This window comes from Hemitrygon akajei, unplaced genomic scaffold, assembly GCF_048418815.1.
Source record: "Hemitrygon akajei unplaced genomic scaffold, sHemAka1.3 Scf000149, whole genome shotgun sequence".
In the NCBI taxonomy this organism is placed as follows: Eukaryota; Metazoa; Chordata; class Chondrichthyes; order Myliobatiformes; family Dasyatidae; genus Hemitrygon; species Hemitrygon akajei.
Window position 1 is genome coordinate 548,252 of NW_027332035.1, and position 26,716 is coordinate 574,967.

General features: G+C 42.5%; 1 protein-coding gene across 1 annotated transcript in view; it reads right to left on the minus strand.

Moving 5' to 3' along the window:
• LOC140723955 (zinc-binding protein A33-like) overlaps positions 1 to 24,547 on the minus strand; it is a 37,876-nt gene extending 13,329 nt beyond the window's left edge. Inside the window, exons 1-3 of the mRNA XM_073038492.1 lie at positions 24,398 to 24,547; positions 2,384 to 2,479; positions 1,740 to 1,973 (exon numbers count right to left, since the gene is read on the minus strand). Of these exons, the coding sequence (XP_072894593.1) occupies positions 1,740 to 1,973; positions 2,384 to 2,479; positions 24,398 to 24,547 (480 nt within the window). The remainder of the gene's footprint in view (positions 1 to 1,739; positions 1,974 to 2,383; positions 2,480 to 24,397) is intronic.
• Positions 24,548 to 26,716: the final 2,169 nt, after the last annotated feature.

A 26,716-nucleotide genomic window follows, 5' to 3' on the forward strand; every position in this document is an offset into this window, starting at 1 on the left:
ACCTTAACAACGTGTTAAAAATTCCCGCTCCCTCAATCACTCACACACACGAACAATCAGAACCATGGGGTAAATTACAGGGAATGTTTCTGAAAGGATTACCACGTTCAATATCCTCCAAATCTCCCATTAAAACCCAGTTCCATCACAGGCTGTGAGTGTGTCTGGTGCGGTAGGTTTGAGGGTCTCTGAGCAGATGACAGTTACGGGAAAGACAGGACAGGCTGTGCATTTTCATCCTGATATGACGGCAGGATGATAAAACTGAACAACTTAAGATTAGTGATGGATTTGATCTTGTGCAGGTGGAGAAAGTACTTCATTTATGGCTAACACGAGAGGACACAGTTTTAAGGTGCTTGGAAGTAGTATAGAGGAGATGTCAGGGGTAAGTTTTTTTGGAATGGGTGGAATGAGCTGCCGGCAACGAAGGTGGAGGTGGATGCGATAGGGTCTTTCAAGAGACTCCCACACAGGTACATGGAGATTAGAAAAATAGAGAGCTATGGCTAACTCAAGGTAATTTCTAAAGTAAGTAGATGTTCGGCACAGCATTGTGGGACAAAGAGACTGTATTGTGCTGTAGGTTTTCTTTGCTTCTATGTTTCTATTTATGGGGAGACCTTCAGTCAAAGATAAAATGCCAGGAGGTTTTAAAATAAATCCCACAAAGAATTTAGTGACAAGAATATGGAACTCAATGCCACAGGAGTGGTTGAAATAGAACAGCAGAGACTGACTGTAATGGGGAAACTGGATAAACACGTGAGGGACCAGGGAGTTTGGGGCACTGTTGCTGGTTGTGGTGAGGAGGTGGCAGGAGGATTGTGGCCGAGGGGAAATTGATAGAAGATGGACCAAATGGCCTGCTCATGACGGAGAATGGGACACAATCCCATGTAAAACTTAATCCGACAAAGTAGAGACAGTGAAGGTTTCTGTAATCTGATGGAAACCGGATACGGAGGATAAGTCTGATGTGTGGGTCACATTCTTTGTTCTCACTGGTTGACAGAGATACCCTCACACCCACCGCACCAGACACACTCACAGCCTGTGACTGGAACTGGGTGTTAATGGGAGTTTTAGAGGATATTTAATGTGGTAATTAAGGACGCAATCTGCAGCTCTGTGTTATGATCAGAGTAAATCATTTCAGAGAAGATTACATTCTGTCATGGGATGCACAGAAGTTGTGGAAGTCCAGTTTTAGGAAATCAACAGCCCTGATTAGTTCTATCAATTGTCTGGTGAGAAACAGTTTACTGCGATTTGTAAATGCTGTGTGTAGGAGCAACACATCTTTTTTCTATCTGCATTGTATTCTGTGTTAGGTGTTTATTACGATAACCAGTCACGTGAGTGGGGACGTGGTAAAAGCAAAGGGAATAAGTTACATATTCGTACTTTGTTCTGGGCTGTTTTGATCCTGGGACTGGCAGATGCCATATCTTTTGTTGACCGATTAATTGCAGTTTAATTTACGATTAATTATGCTGAAATTTCATCACTTAAGTATTGTATGTTTCTGATAAAGTATCGAATATCTATCTCTGACATTTTAGAATGTCATCAGCGGAGTGATTGGAGGTTCGTCATGCAAGGAGAACACTCTGTGTGAGGACACCAGCAGCGGCAATTGATTTGGTAGAATTGGCCGCTGTGCTGTGTTTATTTCAAATATACCACTGTTCATTTAGTTCAATTTCACAGAAATAAATTGAAATGTAATCCCTCACCTTGAGAAATATCATGCCGTCTTTCTGATCCATCTTTTCCTTTAACTTTGAGATTTCCTCCTGAATAAACTTGATATTCTCTTGAATCTCTCGAAGATTTTTCTCCATTGGATTTAGAATCCTCGCCTCTTCCTTCCCGAGATCCCTGAGTAAACTCTGCTCTTTCTCAGTGATAATCTGGCGCAGTTCAGCAAACTGGGATATGATGTGGGTCTGAACACTGTGTGATTGTTTCTGTCGAATGAAAGGTGAAGATTAGTTTACTGCATTGCTGTGTTGTATTTCCTGATGATATTAAAGTGACCATTCGGTCCATTGGGGACCATACTACCTCTGAGACATTCCTGTCAACCCCTTCCCCTCACGTTTTCCTGAAATCTGTTCTCCCTTATTGACCCATTAACTCCCACCTGATTCATATAACCCCCCCCCCCCACACTTTCACAGTGCTAATTGTAATTAACTATTCATCCAGCATGTCCTTGAGATGTGTCTGGTCACAGGGAGAGCATGCAAACTCCACACAGACAGCAGCAGAGGTCAGGATCGAACCCAGGTCACTGGAGCTGCGATACGCTGCTATTCTGCATTAAATGGAGCAAAGCTCGACAGTAATATCAGAAATTCCGCTCAGGAAGCCTCACCCGAACTCCGGAAATCTTCTCTTTCTGTTGCTGCTCCTTTTTCTGGAAGTCTGATTTCTTTTTTGTGAGAGTGTCTAAGGAAGATTTTAGCTGATCCTGGAAGTCAGAGAGTGAAGGAAATAGAAACAAAGATGCATCAAAAGAAACAGGTGATCAAACCCGATTATCACACAAAATGCCGGAGGAACTCAGTGAGTCAAGCAGCATCTATTCAGGGGAAATAAACAGTCGGTGTTTCGGGATGAGACCCTTCATTAGGACTGGGAAGGAATGGGACAGAAGCCAGAATAAAAAGGTTGGGGATGAGAACCAGCTGACAGGTGACGGGTGAGACAACGTGATGAAGTGTTAATCTGAGAGGGGACAGGTGGAAGAGGTAAAGGGCTGGAGAAGAAGGAATCTAATACGAGAGGACAATCGACCATGAAAGAAACGGGAGGAACTGGGCTGTTTGCGGCCCTGAATGGCGACGAGGGAGGAGGTTAGGAGTCAGGTGTAGCACTTGTCCCGCTTGCAGGTGTCAGTGCCAGGAGGGAGATCAGTGGGGAGGAGAGAGTGGATAAGTGCGATACAGTACGGGGAGCGATTCCTACAGAGAGCAGAGAGTTGCGGGGTGCGGAGGTGGGCTGTGGGACGGAGAGACGGTAGAATCCCATCGGATATGGCGGAAGTTGCAGACAGTGATGTGTTCGTTTTGGAGGCTCATGTGATGTTATGTAGGACAAGAGAAAATGGGTTGAGTATCAAATTAACGTTACTTTTACCTTGTAGATTTTAACAGCTTCTTTAATCGGCTTGAAGCGGTGCTCTCTGTGTTCCTGCGCGTCTCTACAGATCAGACAGATCAGTGTCTTGTCCGTTTCACAAAACAGCTTCAGTTCTTCCTCATGTTCCTCGCAGTGAAGTTTACTTTCCTTCCCTTTCGGATTCAGGTTTAGATTTCGAGCTTTTTCAGCCAGATTTGCTAAGGCCCGATTCACCCTGAGGGTGCGGCCAGCAAACACCTCTCTGCATTCCGGGCAGGAGTTTCTCTCCTCCCTTTCCCAACACCGTGTGATACAAGAGCGACAGAAGTTGTGTCCACACTCCAGTGACACCGGATCGGTGAAGAAATCCAGGCAGACGGGACAAATTAACTCCTCGCTCAAACTCTCGACCTGTCCTTTCGAAGCCATGTTAACTCCCGGCACTTCCTGATTCAGAATGCTTTCACTTTCCGGGAGCTGATGATCCCCCTGCAGTACCGCGATTGTCCACTATGCGCGCTGAGTCCCTGCGACTCAGGGAATGAACATGGTTTTGCTGGATGTGTTCAGTGGAAATTCTGGCCATTTCTATGTTAGTGTGAGATCAAAAACACATTAAACGGGCAACAGGTGGAGAAAACGTGGCCATGGACTGTCTAAGACCGGCTACAAGCGGAGCAGGGTTGGCCGTATTGCCAGCAACCCCATCTCTTAAAAACCTAGAGCGACAAAACGTCAGCTGAATCTCCGAAGGCCCCATCCCTGCGGTAGGAATGCCCTTCCCCTGGAAGACGATTGAAGTCCTGCGCTGAAAGGAGAAGCGATGCGCCCCCCTGGGGTGGTTCACTACTACAATAACTGTGAGGCTTCCTCAGCCAACCCGGCCCCTCCCTGTACAGTGTAGAGGATCCCTGTAGTTCCAATGGTGTCCCTGTAGTCTGGAATGTGACAGTCTCCAGCCAACAGTCCTGGGAACAGCCCGAGGATCAGTGAGCCTTCTGTCACGCAGCTGCTGTGGCACAGGCCCTTGCATCTTTCTCCACAGATCTTCGCCAGCCCACAGTCCGCAAAGAGGTGAGTGACCGTCTTGTCTCCACTGCAGTAATCTCGGGGCAGCGCGCTGTGGGAGTGATCTCCGGGCATGCAGCAAGGATCAGACTGGGAGGCCCCTTTCCCCGCCAGACAGGTGAGATCTGGTGAGGAGGCATTCTGCCAGATGGTCTGGACTGTCTGCTCAGGGAACCACTCCACTGTGTCCATCCAGTCCTTCTCCTGCAGTAACTGCAGGACATTCCGTGCTGACCACTGTCTGGTGTTCTTGTGGTCAAAGCCGCTGGTCTGAAAGAACTGTCACCAATTTCATTAACACAAGGTTCACACGGAGAAACTTCCTGACTGAGACAGACACAGTCTCACAGGGTATTTACAGGGTAGGGGCAGGAATGATGTTTCTTCTGGCTGGGCAGTGGAACCACTGATCACAGACGCAAAATCCGAGGTCACCTCAGCAGGACTGAGATGAGGAGAAATTTCCCCAACACAGTGCAGTGAATATTTGGAGTTTTCTCCACAAGTTTTCTAAATTAAACGGACATATTTATGGGCTCGGCGATGTTCGGTAGCAAAGTGGCGCTGAGGTCAAAGATCAACCATGTTCTGAGTGAGGGGCAGAACAGCGCATCGGGCCGAACGGCCACGCCTGCTCCTGTTTCTTATTTTCTAAATCACGAGTTTTCCTTTGCGCCTTGCTCCTATGGTCTTCAGCCTGTTGGATTGCACAGGGGAGCGGTGAGAGCTCCGGAGATCCATCAGCAGCCGCTGCGGTTATTTCATGCTCTTGTTATTTATCGCTGTTTCCCCATATTTTCATTTGCACAGTTTGTTACCTTCAGCACTCTGGCTGATCTTTCACTGCTTTCTTCTGTTATGGTTACTATTCTATACTTTTTCTAAGTATGTTCGCAGGAAAATGCTTCTCGGGTGACTTATCTGTACTCTGATAATAAAATTTATTTAGAAATTTGAGTTTCGGGGAACTTCCTTTGATTCTGACAACAAACTGCGACTGACATCTCCAGCTCCCAGCAGCAGCCCGTCCTCACACACTTAAAGCCAATCAGCGACCACCGCTGGGAGAGGGTTGCTCGCATTGGCTGAGGGGTGTCAGTGGGCGGGACGCTAAGCGCCAGGCCCGGCGGGAAGTTGGAACCGGGACCGAGTGAGGCCGGAGACCGGGAGCTGCGCCTCGGGTTTCGGCTGCACCACCGGCGGGTCATGAATCCTTTCGAAGGCAGAGCTGAAGAGACTGGCGGAGATTCCGTGAGATGTTTCAGCTACACGGAGGGCGCCCGGCCTTTCCCCGCCGAGGATCGGGGCCTGTTGTCTGGTGTTGTCTCGCAGACCCGTCCCTTCCTGCTGGGAGACGGGAGCAGCCCCGCAGCGGCTGCCGATGGATCTCCGGAGCTCTCACCGCTCCCCTGTGCAATCCGAATGGCTGAAAACCAAGGGAGAACAAGGCGCAAAGGTAAACTCGTGCTTTAGAAAATAAGAAACAGGAGCGTGCCAGGCCACTCGGCCCGTTGCGCCTATTCTACTCTTTCCTCACAACAGTCCTGATCTTTGACATCAGCGCCACTTTCCTGCAACGTTCCCATCATCGCTGAGACCCTAAATTTGATTTTTGAATATAGAAAACTTGTGGAGAAAATTTCAAATATTCACCACAATCTGGGTGAGGAAATTTCTCCGGATCTCAGCCCTGCTGAGGTGACCTCGGATGTCGAGTCTGTGACCCATTGTTCAACTCCCCCCCCCTCCACCAGGGAAAACATTATTCCTGCCCCTACCCTGTGAGTCTGTGTTTGTTTCAGTCAGACCACCTCTTATTTCTCTAGTTTTGAGACAGGCCCAATCATTGTAATCTCTCTGAGGACACTACCACAACCCAGAATCAATCTGGGAAAATTCTTCATTCCCTTTATCCGATAGACTGCCTCTGGGACGGGGACAAGACCTGTGCACAGTGTTCCATGCAGGCTCTCAACAGGACCCCATTCACCTTCAGAGGAGATTTTTATTCTTGTATTAGACCATAAGAAAATATTCCCTATCATGTCTGCTCAGCCATTTTATCATGGCCGATCCATTTTTTCTCTCTGCAGCAATCGCCCATCTCCCCCCCCCCCGCCCCCAACACCGCCCCCGTCCCCGTCATGCCCTGACCAATCAAGAATCAATCAACCTCTGTCTTAAAAATACAGAATGAATTGGCCTCGCAAGCTGCCTGAGGCAAAGATTTCCACAGATTCAGTTCTCCCTGCTACAGAAATTCTCCTCATCTCTGTTCCAAATGGACACCCTTCTATTTTGAGGCTGTGTCCTTAGACATGCCCACCAGAGGAAACACCTTCTCCACATTCACTCCATCAAGCTCTCTCAGTATTCAATAGGTTTCAATTAGGTCACCCCTCATTCTTCTGAATTCCAGTGAATTCAGACCCTGAGCCATCGAATGATTTTCATACAACAAGCCATTTAATCCTGGAATCATTTTCATGAACCACATTTGAACCCTTTCCAGTTTCAGCACACCCTTTTCAAGATAAGGGGCACAAAACTGCTCTCAATACTCCAAGAGAGGCCTCACCAGTGCTTTATAAAGACTCAACATTACATCTTTGCATTTATAGTCTTGCCCTCTTCAAATGAATGGTGACATCGCATATGCCTTCCTCACCACAGACTCCTGCAAATTAACCTTCAGGGAATCCTGCTCAAGGACTCTCAAATCCCTCTGCATCTCAGTTTTTGAAATTTCTCTCCATTTAGAAAATAGTCCATAAGACCATAAGAACTGTAAGACATAAGAGCAGAATGAGGCCATCTGGCCCATCGAGTCTACTCCACCATCAATCATGGCTGATCCTTTGTTTTAAATCTCCTCCTCAACCCCAGATCCCGGCCTACTTCCCGTAACCTTCGATGTCATGTCCAAACAAGAAGCTGTCAATCTCTGCATTAAATACACCCAACGACCTGGCCTCCACAGCTTCATGGGGCAACAAATTCCACAAATTCACCACCCTTTTGCTGAAGAAATTTCCTTGCATCTCTGTTTTGAAAGGACGCCCCTCTATTCTGAGGCTGTGCCCTCTTGTCCTAGACTCTCCTACCATGGGAAACATCCTTTCTGGATCTACACTGTTCGGCCTTTCAACATTCACAAGGTTTCAATGGGATCCTCCCTCATCCTTCGGAATTCCAGCGAGTACAGACACAGAGCCATCAAATGTTCCTCGTATGATAACCCTTTCATTCCTGGAGTCATCCTTGTGAACCTCCTCTGGACCCTTTCCAATGCCAGCACATCTTTTCTCAGATGAGGGGGCCAAAACTGCTCACAATACTCAAGGTGAGGCCTCACCAATGCCTTATCAATGCTCAGCATCACCTACTTGCTCTTGTGTTCTAGACCTCTTGAAATGAATGCTAACATGCATTTACCTTCCTCACCAACAAACTGACTCAACCTGCAAGTTAACCTTCAGGGTGTTCTGCACAAGGACCCCCAAGTCCCTCTGCATCTCAGATCCCTGGATTTTCTCCCCATTTAGAAAATATTCCACACATTTATTTCTACCACCAAAGTGACTGACCAGGTATTTTCCAATATTGTATTTAATTTGCCACTCTCTTGCCCATTCTCCTAATCTGTCTAAATCCTTCTGCATCCTACCTGATTCCTCAACAGTACCAGCCCCTCCACCAATTTCGTATCATCTGCAAACTTGGAAACAAAGCCATCTATTCCATCATCTAAATCATTAATATAGACCATAAAAAGAACCGGTCCCAATCCCGACCCCCGTGGAACACCACTAGTCACTGGCAGCCAACCAGAAAACAATCCTTTTATTCCCACTGACTGCCTCTTACCAATCAGCCAATGTTGCAACCAGGTTAGTAATTTTCCTGTAATACCATATGCTCTTAACTTGGTAAGCAGCCTCATGTGTGGCACCTTGTCAAAGGCCTTCTGAAAGTCCAAGTACACAACATCCACAGAATCCCTTTTATCTATCCTGCTTGTAATCTCCTCAAAGAATTCCAACAGATTCGTCAGGTAAGATTTACCTAAAGGAAACAATTCTGACTTTGTACTATCTTGTCCTATGTCACCAAGTACTCCATCACCTCATCCTTAACAATTGACTCTAACATCTTCCCAACCCCTGAGGTCAGGCTAACTGGTCTATAATTTCCTTTCTGCTGCTTTCCTCCTTTCTTAAAGAGTGGAGTGTCATTTGCAATTTTCCAGTCATCTGGCATAGTCCATTGATTTTTGAAACATCATTTCTAATTCTACAACAATCTCTGATGCCTCCTCTTTCAGAACCCTAGGGTGCAGTTCCTCTGGTCCGGGTGACTTGTGTACCTTTAGGTCTTTCATCTTTTTGAGCACCTTTTCTCTTGAAACAGTAACTGCACCCACTTATCTTCCTTCACACATTACACCATCAGGCATACTGCTAGTGTCTTCCACAGTGAAAACTGACACAAAGTACTCATTTAGTTCATCAGCCATCTCCTTGTCCCCTGTTATTATTTTTCCTGCCTCATTTTCTCGCGGTCCTATATCCACTGTCATTTCTCTCTCATTTTTAACATACTTGAGAAAACTGTTACTATCCACGTCGATATCATTTTCTAGTTTGGTTTCAGATTTCATCTTTTGCCTTTTTTAGTTGCTCTCTATAGGTTGTTAAAAATGTTCCAATCGTCCATCTTCCCACTAATCTTTGCTTTGAACATAGAACATAGAACAATACAGCACAGTACAGGCCCTTCAGCCCACAATGTTGTGCCGACCCTTAAACCCTGCCTGTCAGAAAACCCGCAACTTAAATTTCTCCATATACCTGTCTGGTAGTCTCTTAAATTTCACTAGTGTATCTGCCTCCACCACTGACTCGGGCAGTGCATTCCACGCACCAACCACTTTCTGAGTCAAAACACCTTCCTCTAATATCCCCCTTGAACATTCCACCCCTTACCTTAAAGCCATGTCCTCTTGTATTGAGCAGTGGTGCCCTGGGGAAGAGGCGCTGGCTGTCCACTCTTCTATTCCTCTTAATATCTTGTAAATCTCTATCGTGTCTCCTCTCATCCTCCTTCTCTCCAGAGAGTAAAGCCCTCGCTCCCTCAATCTCTGATCATAATCCATACTCTCTAAACCAGGCAGCATCCTGGTAAATCTCCTCTGTACCCTTTCCAATGCTTCCACATCCGTGCTATAGTGAGGTGACCAGAACTGGACAGAGTACTCCAAGTGTGGCCTAACCAGAGTTTTATAGAGCTGCATCATTACCCCACGACTCTTAAACTCTATCCCTCGACTTATGAAAGGTAACAGTCCATAAGCTTTCTTAACTACCCTATCTACCTGTGAAACAACTTTCAGGGATCTGTGTTCATGTACTCCCAGATCCCTCTGCTCCTCCTCCTCCACACTCCCAAGTATCCTGCCATTTACTTTGTACTCTGCCTTGGAGATTGTCCTTTCCAAAGTGTACCACCTCACATTTCCCTGGGTTGAACTCCATCTGCCACTTCTCAGCCCACTTCTGCATCCTATCAATGTCTCTCTGCAATCTTCGGCAATCCTCAACACTGTCCACAACACCACCAACCTTTGTGTCGTCTGCAAACTGCCAACCCACCCTTCTACCCACACATCCAGGTCGTTAATAAAAATCACGAAAAGTCCTAATGCATTTTAACAACTCCAACACCTCTTCACCCTTAATATCAACATGCTCCAGAACATCAACCTCACTGATATTGTCCTCACCATCTTCAAGTTTCCTGTCATTGATGAATACCGAAGAGAAGTATTCATTGAGGACCTCGCTCACTTCCACAGCCTCCAGGCACATCTTCCCACCTTTATCTCTAATCAGTCCTACCTTCAGTCCTGTCAGCCTTTTGTTCTTCACATAATTGAAGAATGCCTTGGGGTTTTCCTTTATCCTACTCACCAAGGCCTTCTCATGCCCCCTTCTTGCTCTACTCAGCCCCTTCTTAAGCTCCTTTCTTGCTACCCTATATTCCTCAATAGACCCATCTGATCCTTGCTTCCTAAACCTCACGTATGCTGCCTTTTCCATCTGACTAGATTCTCCACCTCAGGTCAGCGGGAGACGCTCATGGAGTGAGAACTGTTTTAGATCCGCTCCATAATCTTTACTTTTTTTAACCTTTGATCACCCTTATTCAACTTATTTTTACCTACACCAAAAGATTCTTGCTATTTTCTCGGGCTTATCGTTAAGAGTTTATTGTGAACTTTTGAAGATATGCAAACAGAAATGGCTCTTAGATCTAAAGGACGAGAACCGGGGCGGAACCCGAACGGTAATGGAAAGAAGCCAGCTCAACCGCAACGCACTGAGTTAACTTATGAACTGTTTATGGAGGTTTTGGATAAAAAATTCGATGAACTACAACAAGTTGTTAAACAAGATATAAAGGCTTTTCAAGATTATATGGTTAAGACGGATTCAGTAATTAATCAACAGCAAGCTCTTATCGCGTCTCTGCAAGAAGAAACGAGATTTGACAATTGAAAAATTGCAACAGGATTTGATTTCGACCATTAAACTGGTGGAAACACTTAAAGCCAAGAGTGTCGATTTGGAGAATCGGTCCAGAAGACAGAACCTACGTCTCCCAGACGGCATAGAAAAAGGCGATCCTTCGAAATATTTTGCTCAACTTTTAAAAGATGCGTTTCCGTCGGTTTTTCCAGAGAACCCCCCGTTACTTGATCGAGCACATAGAATTTGGAGTCGTTCATCGAGTGCTTCAGCTAAACCCCCGGTGGTAATTGTCCGGTTTCACTATGTACACGACAAAGAACAACTTATTCGTGAGGCTCGGAGGGCTGGGATGATTAAATTTCAAAATTACTACTTCCATTTGGTTGAAGATTTTAGTCCTGAAGTTATGAAAAAAGGCTTCTTTTTAAACCTCTGATGTCTGAATGTTATGAGAAAAATCTAAAACCTGCGCTCTTATACCCTGCGAAGCTTCGAATCTCTCCGTCGAATGCCCCACGCCAGGTTTTCCTTTCTACATCTGAAGCGAGAAAGTATCTGGAGGAGAACTTCCCTACTGCTATAGACACTAATCCCTAATAAATGAGTGATTCTGATCGTGTAAGATGGTTTTCGATTCCTCAAACCAGAGTTAGTCTCTGGTTATTGGTGTAGGTTTATCCTATACTTCATATTTAAGTTAAAGTGTGTTTTCGTTATATTAATCGTTCTGTTTTATACACTTTAACCACTATACTATATTTTTGACTATTATTTTTGTTCCCTTGAAGGTATATTTTTAACCTTTCGAAGGGAATTTTTTTTTATTACCAAGATGGTGGTTTTTTGCAAAAATATTCTTGGTTTTGTTTAAGATGGCGTTATTGTTTCTTTTTTCGTTTTCTTCCTATAATGCATCGCTTATCATAGTTTAAATACTTCTTGATTTGTTTGGGTTATAACCCGATTTATAAACTTTTAGTGATTATATTCTTTTTTTTTACAACCAAGCATATTAAGAAGCATAGATTTTAGTATTGTGATCATAATTTTTAAAGTTGGGGTGGTTATTTTTAATATATCCTTTAAATACGGAGTGGTCTGCCGCTGATATGGGGGTAGAATTAGTCTCATTTTTTCCTTTTTCTAGCCATATTTTGGCTTTTTTTCTTTTTCTTGTGGGGGTGGGGGTTGGTCTGTTTTCCTTTTTTATTTTTCTTTTACCAGTTTGTTTCAGTTTTTTCATTCGGGCTGTTTTTGAACTACAAATATGTCTACGATGTCGTCACTTCCGGGTCCGCTCTTTATTTTTGTTCCTCTTCCGGGTGCATGAGTTTATAATTTGGTTAACCCTTTCTATACCAAAGGGTTGACTTTAGAAGCATGGCTCAAACCATTAACTTTGTGTCTTGGAACACTAATGGTTTAAACCATCCGATTAAACGAAAGAAGATTTCCAAAGTATTCCAAAGACTTAATGCTCATATCATTTTTGTACAAGAAACTCATGTGAGGAAGGAGGACAAATATCGCTTTTTTAGGTCTTGGCGGGGTCAACAGTATCATTCGAATTCGAATGCCAAAGTTAAGGGAGTTTCAATTTTTATTGACTCCTCTATTGCATTTGTTCAACATGATATCCTTTCGGATCCGAATGGTAGATTTTTGTTAATTACGGGTTTACTCTGTAATAAAAAGGTTGCTATGGTTAATGTTTATGCTCCAAATGTGGATTGTCCTGAATTTTTAAGTCCTTATTTACTTCTTTACCCAATTTAAATGAATATAAGTTAATAATGGGTGGTGACTTTAATTGTTATTAAATCCTTTGATGGACAAATCTATATCTATTCAGACTTTACCCAATAAGTCGTCCACTTGTACTAACTCCTTTTTGACTGATAATGGAGTTTTTGATATTTGGAGATTTCGCCATCCTAATGACAAAGAGTTTTCTTTTTTCTCACATGTTTATCACTCCTATTCGAGAATTGATTATTTTTTTATTGACTCTTGTTTTATTCCATCGGTAATTGGTTGTAATTATGATATTATAGCTATTTCCGACCATGTTCCATTAAAACTTTCTATTAATTTTACGGATACAGCTTTAAGTGCTAGACAATGGCGATTTGACTCTACCTTATTGCAAGAGCCAGACTTTATTAAATTTATGAAGGAACAGATCGATTTCTTCTTTTCAACTAATTCCACGGAGGATATCTCTTGCGGAATACTTTGGGACACTTTTAAAGCGTATATACGTGGACAGATTATCTCTTATTCTGCTGGTCTGAGAAAACGCATTAAGAAGGAAACTCTTTTATTGGTTGATAAAATTAAAGAGATTGACAAGAAATATTCGACTACTCCTAGTAAGGAGCTTTACAAACAAAGGGTTGAACTTCAAATGGAGCATAGTTTATTACTTACATCTCCGATTAAAAATCAATTAATGAAAAACAGATCTGATTTTTATATACATAGTGATAAATCGGGAAAACTGTTAGCTAGTCAGCTGAAGAATGTTTGGGTTAAACGTCAAATCACTAAGATTCGTCAGCAGAATGGGGATTTGACAGTTAACCATGATGAGATAAATAAGTCTTTTCAAGACTTTTATACCTCCCTGTATCAATCTGAATTCCCTCAGGATCATAATACCATGTGTGATTTTCTTGGGAAATTGAATTTTCCAAAATTATCATCCGATGATCTTTCAGTATTAGATACTCCGATCACGGATGCGGAAATTAAAGGGGTTATTTCCTCAATGAATTCTGGGAAAGCACCAGGTCCAGATGAGTATACAGTAGAATTTTTAAAATGCTTTTCTGCTACTCTCTCTCCTTGGTTATGCAAGGTTTTTGAAGAAGCAGTTAGATTGGGGAATTTGCCACAATCTTTTTATAGAGCTTCCATTTCCTTAATACTGAAGAAAGATAAAGACCCTACTGACTGTACATCTTATAGACCAATATCTTTATTGAATGTGGACTCCAAGATCTTTTCCAAGTTACTGGCTTCCAGGCTGCAGAAGGTATTACCCCAAATTATTTCGGAAGATCAAACCGGTTTTATTAAAAATCGCTATTCTTTTTTCAATGTTAGGAGATTACTGAATATTGTTTATATTCCTTCACATAGCACTTCAGAATGTGTTATTTCATTAGATGCGGAGAAAGCATTTGATAGAGTTAAATGGCCTTACTTATTTTATGTGCTGGAGAAGTTTAATTTTAGTCCGAGCTTTATTTCTTGGATTAAACTGATTTATCACACTCCAGTAGCCTCGGTGTTTACTAATAATCAAAGATCTCCCTTCTTTCGTTTATTTCGGGGCACTAGACAAGGTTGTCATCTTAGCCCATTACTATTTAACATTGCTTTAGAACCTTTGGCAATTGCCATCAGAGAATCACAGGATATTTTGGGAATTAATCGTGGAACAGATATTCATAAGGTATCTTTGTACGCAGATGATTTATTATTATTCATTTCTAACCCTGAGAAATCTATTCCAGCAGTTTTATCATTGTTGGCTCAATTTAGTGAGTTTTCTGGGTATAAGTTAAATCTTAATAAGAGTGAATTGTTTCCTTTCAATAGACAGGTAATTTACCTTTTAAATTAGTTAATGACTCTTTTATTTACTTAGGGATTAAAATCACAAAAAACCATAAAGAACTATTTAGGTTTAATTTTCTACCCTTAATTGATCAGATTAAAGGCTTGTTTACTAAGTGGTCACTATTATCTTTATCTCTGATAGGTAGGATTAATGCTATTAAGATGGTTATTTTACCTAAGTTTTTATATATTTTTCAAGCGGTACCAATTTTTATTCCGAAATCCTTTTTTACTAATGTTGATTCAAAAATTTCTTCATATATATGGCAGAATAAAAATCCCAGGTTAGGTAAAACATACTTACAGAAGACAAAGAAGGAAGGTGGGTTGGCATTACCCAATTTCAGATTTTATTATTGGGCAGTTAATATTAGATATTTGTTATGTTGGTTGAAAGAATTGGGTGGTCCTTTTGGCCCTCATTGGGTGAGTTTGGAAATTAAATTGGTACCAGGTTATGCTCTGGGTTCTATTTTAGGGACTTCTCTCCCTTTTGCTCTTTCTAAATTGCCGAAACGAATTGACAACCCGATAGTTAAATATACCTTACGTATATGGTTTCAATTTCGGAAATTTTTCGGGTTGACTCAATTCGCTTTAAATATTCCTATTGTATCTAATTGTTTTTTCCACCCCTCAATTATAGATCAAGCTTTTTTGGCTTGGACAACTAAGGGTTTATTAAGATTTTCTGATTTATTTTCGGACAATTGTTTTATGTCTTTTGAGCAATTATCTAATAAATATAATTTGCCTAGATTTCATTTTTTTAGATACTTACAGGTTAGGAGTTTTTTAAGTACGGTACTTCCTACGTTTCCAAATTTTGTGTCTTCAGATATTTTGGAGAGTTTGTTTGAATTAAACCCTTTTCAAAAAGGGCTTATATCAAAACTTTATAATATAATTATGAAGATACGTTCAGTGCCCCTTGATAAGACCAAAAATGATTGGGAAAGAGAGCTTAATCTTATTATTCCTATTGAGAATTGGGATAGAATTCTTCAATTAGTTAATACATCATCTATATGTGCCAAACATTCATTAATACAATTTAAGGTTGTACATAGGGCCCATATGTCCAAGGATAAATTAGCTCATTTTTATTCTTATATAAACCCTATTTGTGACAGATGTCAATCGGAAATCGCGTCTTTAACTCATATGTTTTGGTCATGTCCGCTTTTGAAAAAATATTGGAAAGATATTTTTGATATTATTTCTGCGGTACTGAACATCGATTTACAAACCCATCCTATTACCGCAATTTTTGGTTTACCGATGATAGACTCACTTCATTTATCTCCTTCCGCCTGTCGAATGATTGCTTTTCTCACTTTGATGGCTAGAAGATCTATTTTGTTGAATTGGAAGGAAATTAATCCTCCCACTGTATTTCATTGGCTTTCTCAAACTATGTTATGTTTAAATTTAGAAAAAATTAGAAGTGGTGTATTCGATACTTCTATTAAATTTGAAAAGATATGGAGACCATTTATTCAATATTTTCATATGATGTAATACGACCCTGTTCCAAGCTTATTGGTTTTTTCAGCTTTAATCGTATTTATGCTGAGAGGATCGGAGTTGACGACATTGATGTTTATGTATTCTTGTGAGATATTATAAACAGCCCTTTTTTTCTCTTTTTTAGTTTTTCTTTTTTTTTCTTTTTTTGCTTCCTTTTTTTTCCCTTAGATATTACATTAGTAGGTTAGTCAATTTTGCATATATATATTTTTTTCTCTTTTTTTATATTATATATTATGAAATATCTAGATTTACCTTGTTCATATATATACTATATGGTTCATGTTTCGGGAAAACTTATTTATACTGTATTCATTGCTTATGTATTCTTTCATGAGTAATGGGAATTTGTATGTTTGTAATCCCTTTATTAATATATCAATTGTATTTTGTTCATAATATTATTAATACTAATAAAAAGATTGAAAAAGAAAGATTCTCCACCTCACTTGTCACCCAAAGTTCCTTCACCCTACCAATCCTTATCTTCCTCACCGGGACAAATTTAACCCTAACATCCTGCAAGAGATCCTTAAACATCGACCACATGTCCATAGTACATTTCCCTGCAAAAACATCATCCTAATTCACACCCGCATGTTTTAGCCTTATAGCCTCATAATTTGCCCTTCCCCAATTAAAAATTTTCCTGTCCTCTCTGATTCTATCCTTTTCTATGATAACGTTAAAGGCCAGGGAGCGATGGTCGCTGTCCCCCAGATGCTCACCCACTGAGAGATCTGTTATCTGACCCGGTTAGTTACCTAATACTAGATCTAGTTGGCCTGTCAACATACTGTGACAGGAACCCGTCCTGGGCACACATAACAAACTCTGCCCTGTCTAAACCATTGGAACGAATCAGATGCCAATCAATATTAGGGAAGTTAAAGCAACCCTGTTATTTTTGCACCTTTCCAAAATCTGCTTCCCAATCTGCTCCTCGGTATCTCTGCTGCTACCAGGGGGCCTATAGAATACCCCCAGTAGAGTAACTGCTCTCTTCCTGCTCCTGACTTCGACCCATACTGACTCAAAAGAGGATCCTGATACATGACCTACCCTTTCTGTAGCTGTAATAGTATCCCTGACCAGTAACACCACCCCTTCTCCTCTTCCCCACCCCCAGCCCTTTTAAAGCACTGACATCCAGGAATATTGAGAATCCATTCCTGCCCTGGTGCCAGTCAAGTCTCTGTAATGGCCACTATATTATAATTCCATGTATGCATCCAAGCTCTCAGCTCATCACCTTTGTTCATGATGCTTCTTGCATTGAAGTACACACACTTTAGTCCTTCAACCTTACTACCTTTACACCCTTTATTCTGTTTCTCTTTTCTCAAAGCCTCTTTATATGTTAGATCTGGCTTTAGTCCATGCACTATACTTGCAGCTCTCGCATGACCTTTATCCTCCTCCACCTCACTATCTGCTCTAACACTCTGGTTCCCCTCCCCCCACAAATCTAGTTTAAACCCCCCCCCCCCCCCCACCCCCCGGAGCAGCACTAGCAAACCTTCCGGCAAGGATGTTAGTCCCCCTCCAGTTCAGGTGCAAACCGTCCCGTCGGAAAAGGTCCCACATTCCCTGGAACAAGGCCCAATTGTCCAGACACATGAAGCCCTCCCTCCTGCAACAACTCCTTAGCCACGTATTTAGCTGCGTTATCTTCCTATTTCTAGCCTCACTGGCTAGGAGTCCTGTGTATAACTGCCATCAACATTCTGTTACCTTTGCAGTTTCTAAACTCAACCCACAGTGATTTAACACCTTCTGACTCTATGTCACATCTTTCCACTGATTTGATGCCATTCTTTACCGGTAGGGCCACATCACACCCTCTGCCTACCTTCCAATATAACGTGTAAACTTGGACATTCCACTCCCAACTACAACGATCCTTCAGCCACGATTCAGTGATGGCCACAACATCATACGTGGTAATCTGTAATATTGCAACAAGATTATCCACCTTATTTCTTATATTACGCACATTTAGATACAACACCTTGAGCTCTGTATTTGCTGTCCTTTCTGATTTTGCATCCCTGATGATTTGATACTAAGTCCCATCACCTGCCTGCCCTTCCTGACAATTTGACTGCATGCTATCTTTACTTTTTTACATCCATCCTATTCTGAGTCCCTTCACTCCGATTCCCACCCCGCCCTGCCAAGTTAGTTTACACCCTCCCCAACGGCTCTAACAAACCTGCCTGTGATAATATTGGTCCCCCTCGGTTGCAGGTGAAACCCGTCACTTTTGAACAGGTCATCCCCTCAGAAGAGATCCCAGTTATCGAAGAACCTGAAGCCCTGCCTTCTGCACCAGCTTCTCAGCCATGTATTTATCTGCCAAATCATCCTGTTTCTGCCCTCACTGACGCGTGGCACAGGTAGCAATCCAGAAATTACTACCTGGGAGTTCCTGCTTCTCAACTTTCTACCGAGCTCTTGAAATTCTCTTTTCAGGAACTCATTGCTTTTCCTTCCTATGTCATTGGTACCAATATATACCAAGACAACTGGCTACTACCCCTCCCTCTCCAAAATGTTGTGGATGCGATTTGAGACATCCCTGACCCTGGCACCTGGGAGGCAACATACCATCCAGGTGTCCCGTCCATGTCCACAGAATCTCCTGTCTGTTCCCTCACTGTCGAATCCCCTATCACTACTGCTCTCTTCTTCTGTCAATTTCCCTTTTAGTCAACCCTTTTATTTCTGAAACAAAACTCAAGTCACTTTTTATTGTCATTTCGACCATAACTGCTGGTGCAGTACACAGCAAAAATGAGACAACGTTTTTCAGGACCATGCTGCTACATGAAACAGTACAAAAACTACACTGAACGACGTAAAAAACAACACAGAGGAAACTACACTTGACTACAGACCTACCCAGGACTGCATAAAGTGCACAAAACAGTGCAGGCATTACAATAAATAATAAACAAGACAATAGGGCAGTCAGGTGTCAGTCCAGGCTCTGGGTATTGAGGAGTCTGATAGCTTGGGGGAAGAAACCGTTACATAGTCTGGTCATGTGAGCCCGAATGCTTCGTGCCTTTTCCCAGATGGCAGGCGGGAGAAGAAATTGTATGAGGGGTGCATGGGGTCATTCATAATGCTGTTTGCTTTGCGGATGCAGCGTGTCGTGTAAATGTCTGTGATGGCGGGAAGAGAGACCCTGGTGAACTTCTCAGCTGATCTCACTATCCGCTGCAGGGTCTTGCGATCTGAAATGGTGTAATTTTTGAACCAGGCAGTGATGCAGCTGCTCAGGATGCACTCAATACAACCGCTGTAGAATGTGATGAGGATGGGGAGAGTGGGAGGTGGACTTCCCTCAGCCTTCGCAGGAAGTAGAGATGCTGCTGGGCTTTCTTTGCTATGGAGCTGGTGTTGAGGTGAGATTCTCCACCAGGTGAACACCAACAAATTTGGTGCTCTTAATGACCTCTACCGTGGAGCCGTCGATGTTCAGCAGGGAGTGGTCGCTCCGTGCCCTCCTGAAGTCAACAACCATTTCTTTTACATAATCTAGCAGAGATAATAATAATTATAAATAACATTTAAAAATTGTAATAAATAGATAAGTAAGTCAATTATGTTATACTTATACTGGGTAGATTAAAAAAATAGAAACACTGTATATTAACCCTTACATACTGTTCGGATCAAATTTGACCCGTTTTGACATTTGACAGCAGGATAAAAACACCATAAATGCCATTTTTAGCCAAAATTTTATGACTTTTCCTAAAGTGACCGAAAATGAGCCAAAATGAAACTACTTTAAATTTTATACTTTTGTACACATGCTACAATTTTTTTGTACATTGAGGCTGTACCGGGTCAAATTTGATCCGTATCTATTGAAATGGATTTTAGATCTCTGAGACATTAATTAAGGATTAATCACCCGTTTATTAATGTCAGATAGGCTGTTTATACATTCTCAATAGATTTTTGGTTCAAAATTTGATATTGACACTTGTTATGAGGGGATTATTCGGCCGGGTCAAAATTGTTTATACAGTTATATTAATAGCAAAAGGATAATGAGGGATAAAATTGTTCCCTTAGAGAATCAGAGTGGACAGTTATGTGTGGAGCTGAAAGAGATGGGGGAGATTTTGAACAATGTCTTTTCTTTGGCATTCACTAAGGAGAAGGATATTGAATTGTGTAAGTTAAGGGAAACAAGTAGGGTAGTTATGGAAACTGTGATGATTAAAGAAGAGGAAGTACTGACGCTTTTAGAGAATATAAAAGTGGATAAGTCTACGGTGCCTGACAGGATATTCCCTAGGACCTTGAGGGAAGTTGGTGTAGAAATAGCAGGGGCTCTGACAGAAATACTTCAAATGTATCAAACAGGGATGGTGCCAGAGGATTGGTGTATTGCTCTTGTGGTTCCATTGTTTAAAAAGGGTTCTAAAAGTAAACCTAGCAATTATCAGTAAGTTGTAAGTTTATCGTCAGTGGTGGGTAAATTAATGGGAAGTATTCTTAGAGATGGTATATATAACTAGCTGGGTAGACAGGGTCTGATAAGGAACAGTCGACATGGATTTGTGCGTGGAAGGTCAGGTTTGACAAAGCTTACTGAATTTTTTGAAAAGGTTACTAGGAAGGTTGACGAGGGTAAAGCAGTGGATCTTGTCTATATGGACTTCAGTAATGCCTTTGACAAGGTTCCACATGGAAGATTAGTTAGGAATGTTCAATCGTTTGCTATTAATATTGAAGTAGTAAAATGAATTCAACAGTGGCTGGATGGGAGATGCCAGAGAGAAGTGGTGGATAACTGTTTTTCAGGTTGGAGGTCAGTGACTAGTGGTGTGTCTCAGGTATCTGTACTGGGTCCAATGTTGTTTGTCATATACATTAATGATCTGGATTATAGGGTGGTAAATTGTATTAGCAGGTATGAGGATGATACTAAGGTAGGTGGCGATGTGGATAATGAAGTAGGTTTTCAAAGCTTACAGAGAGATTTAGGCCAGTTAGAAGAGTGGGCTGAAAGATGGCAGATGGAGTTTAATGCTGATAAGTGTCAGGTGCTACATTCTGTCAGGACTAATCAAAATAGGACATACATGGTAAAAGGTAGGGCATTGAGGAATGCAGGAGAACAGAGTGATCTAGGAATAATGGTGCATAGTTCCCTGAAGGTGGAATCTCATGTATATGGGTTGGTGAAGTAAGCTTTTGTTATGCTGGCCTTTATAAATCAGAGCATTGTTGGGATGTAATGTTAAAATTGTACAAGGCATTGGTAAGGCCAAATTTCGAGTATTCTGTACAGTTCTGGTCACCGAATTATAGGAAAGATGTCAACAAAATAGAGAGAGTACAGAGGAGATTTACTAGAATGTTACCTGGGTTTCAGCACCTAAGTTACAGAGAAAGGTTGAACAAGTTAGATCTTTATTCTTTGGAACGTAGAAGTTTGAGGGGGGACTTGATAGAGGTATTTAAAATTATGAGGAGGATATATAGTGTTGACGTGGATAGGCTTTTTCCATTGAGAGTCAGGGGGCAAAAGTTTAGGGGTAACACGAGGGGGAACTTCTTTACTCAGAGAGTGGTAGCTGTGTGGAATGAGCTTCCAGTAGAAGTGGTTGAGGCAGGTTAGATTTTGTCATTAAAGAAGATGGGGTAGGTATATGGACAGGAAAGGAATGGAGGGTTATGGGCTGAGTGCAGATAGGTGGGACTAGGTGAGAGTAAGCGTTCGGCACGGACTAGAAGTGCCGAGATGGTCTGTTACCAATGGGCTGTTGTAATTGTTATATAGTTATATGGTTATACTGTGAAGATATAGAATATGAATGGATTGCCTGGGTTAAAATATGTGAGGTAGTTTCCAAAGATTCAATGACCATTTAGGAATCCTGTTGGTAGAGGCTGTTACCCTACACCATAATGCTCCTGAACCATTGTGGATAACCTAAATCACCAAAAAATCTCAGCTGATTCCACAACCTACAGGCTTACTTTCAAGGAGTTTACAACTCAATGATTTCCTTTTTTTTTCTTTCAAATTTTCTTTTTCCTACACATTGGCTGTTTCTCCGTCTTTGTGTCTTCTTGTGTAGTTTTTAATAAAATCTGTAGAGCTTGTTTTCATCTAAGCAGCAACAAGAAATTTAATCTACTTGATGTGTGTGGTAACATGCGGATATTGACAATAAATTTACATTGAACTGTCAGGCAAGGATTGTAGGTTTGATTTATTGCTGTAAGGGTGAGAATAGTGATGGAGATTGCAGAAGAACTGATGTGATCAGCCGGATTTACTGTATCCATTCCAAGGGTGGAACAATATTCCTATCACCATCGAACACTTTAAGAACACAGTCCAGAAACATGCCATTAATTTATCATTTAATGCCCCACTATACTAACGCAATCAGCCAAAATAATGTCCCCATGTGTCCATTCCCTGCATACTCATGTATTTATTTAAGAGACATTTGATTCCCTCTGTCATATTTACCTCGAGTATCACCCCTGGAAGGGCATTTCATGCACCCACCACAATGCGCCAACAAAAACTTGCCCCACACATGTACTTCCAACTTATCCCCACTCAGTGTAATTGCATGCCACCTAGTGTGTGATTATTCAGTCCTGTGTCTAGTCTATCTATGACTCTGTAATCCTGCAAACATTGGTTAGATCTCCCTTCAGGTGCCGCAGCTTGAAAGAAAACAGCACAGGTTTGTCCAATCTCTGCTTCCAATCTACGTCTGATCTCAACAGGTGCTACACTTGGTTATTCATGTACTCACATAGCAATATTCAAGGTCCCGAACAGTCACCCCCAGGAGAAGTGACACTTCGCCTGTGCGTGTTTCGGGGTCACTGACTGTTTCCAGTCTCCTATGCAGTGACCAGGCCTGACACCCATTGGGGAGCTGCTTTCTTAGGTAGGAATTTGAATGGCTGGTCGGCCTGTTGTCACAGAAAAGTAATGCCATCAGGACAGATGGCTCCTGGTACCTTGGCACAACAGGCAGAGCTGAAAGCTTTAGTTGAAGCCTGTAAGCTAGCAGAAGGAAATAATCAAATATTTACACGGATCCTTGATATGCTTTCTGAGTGATTCATGACTTTGGAAATTCATGGAGATAAAGAGGATTTCTTACAGCCGTAGGAATTCCAATCAAGAATGGTGAATGAACACGATAATTTATGGAAGTCATGCAACTATCGTCAGAAGTCTGAGTGTTGAAAAGTAAAGGTCACTCTAAATATTTCACTTTGTGATATGGTGCAACTCAAACTACCTGCGTCTCAATATCACCAAGACCAAGGAGATGGTGGTGGACTTTAGGAGATCTAGGCCCCATATGGAGCCAGTGATCATTAATGGAGAACGTGTGGAGCAGGTTAAGACCTACAAGTATCTGGGAGTACAGTTAGACGAGAAGCTTGACTGGACTGCCAACACAGATGCCTTGTGCAGGAAGGCACAGAGTCGAATGTACTTCCTAAGAAGGTTGGCGTCATTCAATGTCTGTAGTGAGATGCTGAAGATGTTCTATAGGTCAGTTGTGGAGAGCGCCCTTTTCTTTGTGGTGGCGTGTTGGGGAGGAAGCATTAAGAAGAGGGACGCCTCACGTCTTAATAAGCTGGTAAGGAAAGCGGGCTCTGTCGTGGGCAAAGTACTGGAGAGTTTAACATCGGTAGCTGAGCGAAGGGCGCTGAGTAGGCTACGGTCAATTATGGATAACTCTGAACATCCTCTACATAGCACCATCCAGAGACAGAGAAGCAGTTTCAGTGACAGGTTACTATCGATGCAATGCTCCTCAGACAGGATGAAGAAGTCAATACTCCCCAATGCCATTAGGCTTTACAATTCTACCGCCAGGACTTAAGAACTTTTTAAAAGCTATTATTAATGCTTTTTGAGACGGTGATTTAGATGCATATCATATTTTTTACTGAGTTAAGTATTGTTTGTAATTAGTTTTGCTACAACAAGTGTATGGGACATTGGAAAAAAAAGTTGAATTTCCCCATGGGGATGAATAAAGTATCTATATATCTATCTATCTATCTATCTATCTATCTATCTATCTATCTATCTATCTATCTATCTATCTATCTATCTATCTAATAACCACTGAGGAAAGCTGTGGAAATGCATTTGCAGACAAAACTGCAAAAAAGGGCGGCAAGAGAAGGATTAAAGAAAATCGAAGAAATGGAAGAAAACCTGGTAAGTGACGAACATGTGAGATATTCAAAAACAGTGGTACTGGATGGAAATGGTGGGTTATTAAATGACGATGGGGTTTGGGTTTGGGGTGATACTCATAGTCTGGTAGCGCCAGCTTAACTGCTTCCTTATCTCGCACGGCTAATCCACTCCTGAGGCCATATCCGAATGCAAAAGGTAATTGACAGATTTTTTCCAGTGGAGGTGAAATCCATAGATCATGATGCAAGCCCGACTAACAGTTGAGAGATGTATGAAACAGTAAACAGACCTGGATCACCGGGGAAGCTACCTCAGCCAAGCTCTGTTGCCCACCTGATGCATTTTTGCGTCTGCAAGTGGATGACGTCACTTCACCAACGAGCCAAGGATATTCATATCTATCAGCAGTAGACACATTTGCAGGATGGGTAGAAGCCATCCCAGCAAGAAAACCTACTGTCACACACACAGCCAGAACCCCCATTCAGGACTATATTCCTGCGGTCGCGGCCCATTCACTTTAAACCAGAGACACATCTCACTGGAAATGTTTGTCAATAATTATGTTGAATGATGAATATTGACTGGCTTTTCACTGTCCACATCCGCCAGAGAGATCAAGACAAGTTGATGGAATAAATGGGCATCATCAAACAACGGCTGACCAACTCTCACAAGGAAGACGTACCATGGTCCCTGTTTGATGAAATGGAGCATCAGGGCAGCCCCAACAATGAGAACGAAATGTGGACAATTAGAAGTGGTGACGGGACGACCTCTGTCACTACAGGAAGCTGTCGATCTCAGAGAGGCTGATAGACATGTCAGATAGTTTCGTGGATAATTTTGCAAAACTGACAAATGTTCAGTCTGATTCTCAACAGGTTTCTGTTGCTTGAAGTGGTCCAAATAGTAGGAGGACATACCTTGATTCATGTCGACTGGGACCTGGTTAGGAAACCGCATAAGGAACCCAATGAGCTGAAATGACTCCGGATGATGATGCCTGGAAATGTCCATCGGACCAGATTTGCCCTTGCATCATCCCTGATGAGGGTGGCAGAGGCTGTCATCGGAATATCTTTTAAATCGATAACTGCACCCGGCTGGAAGCCCAGGAAGAGTTTTTTAGCCTGTTAATTAATTCATTAGTATCTTGTGAATAGTTTTTTTAAATCTTATTATCAAAATAATAGACTTAAGAAACCCAAACTTTTATTTATATATATACCTCTTCCCACCCTGCCAAATGCAAAAATGCTGTTCCCTATTCCCAGTTCCTCCGTCTCCGCCTCATCTCCTCCCAGGATGAGGCTTTCCGTTCCAGGACATCTCAAATGTCCTCTTTCTTTAAGAATCATGGTTTCCCTTCTGCCGTCATCAATGATGCCCTCACCCGCATCTCCTCCATTTCCCGCAGTTTGGCCCTCACACCATCCTCCCGTCAGCACAACAGGGACCGTGTTCCCCTTGTCCTTTCCTACAACACCACCAGCCTCCGGATCCAGCATATTATCCTCCACAACTTTCGCCACCTTCAACAGGACCCCACCACCATCTTTCCCTCTCTATCCCTCTCCGCTTTTCGCAGGGATCGTTCCCTCTACGACTGCCTGGTCCACACGTCCCTCCCCACAGATCTCCCACCGGGTACTTATCCCTGCAAGCGTAAGTGCTACACCTGTCCCTACACCTCCTCTCTTTCCACCAATCAGGGCCCCAAACAGCCCTTCCAGGTGAGGCAACACTTCACTTGGGAGTCTGCTGGGGTCATCTATTGCTTATGGTGCTCCTGGTGCGGCCTCCTCTATATCGGCGAGACACGACACAGATTGGGGGACCAATTCGTCGAGCACCTCCGCTCCGACTGCCACAACAGACAGGATCTCCCAGTTGCCACCCACTTCAACTCTGCTTCACATTCCCATTCGTATATGGCCATACACGGCCTCCTCCACTGCCATGATGAGGCCAAATTCAGGTCGAGCAACACCTCATATACCGTCTCGGTAGTCTTCAGCCCCTTGGTATGAACATTCAATTCTCCAACTTCCAGTAATTCCCTCCCTCTCCCTTCCCCCATCCTAGTTTTACTCTGCCTCCTCTTCCAGCTGCCTATCACCTCTCTCATGATTCTGCCTTCTTCTACTACCCATATTGCTTTCCCCTTACATTCCTTCTTCACCTTTCCTGCCTATCCCCTCCTTGCTTCCCCTCCCACACCCCTCGATCTTTTCTCTGATTGGTTTTTCACCTGGCTCCTACCAGTCTTCTCCTTCCTGCCCTGCCCCCACCTTCTTTCCAGGGCCCCTGCCCCTCCCTCTTCAGTCCTGACGAAGGGTCTCGGCCCGAAACGTTCACTGCGCGTTTCCACGGATGCTTCCCGACCTGCTGAGTTCGTCCAGCTTGTTTTGCGTGTTGCTTTGACCACAGCATCTGCAGTGTACTTTGTGTTTACTATCTTTTATTTCTTTGCCTTGCAGTTCTTGCATTAGCATTGTTTCTCAGCTCTGTATATGGTTTCCTTACTATTTCTGAGCTTGTCCTCTAAGATAAGCTAAAATCTTGAAAATAAGGTCACACATTATGTTTGACTCCCTATAGAACA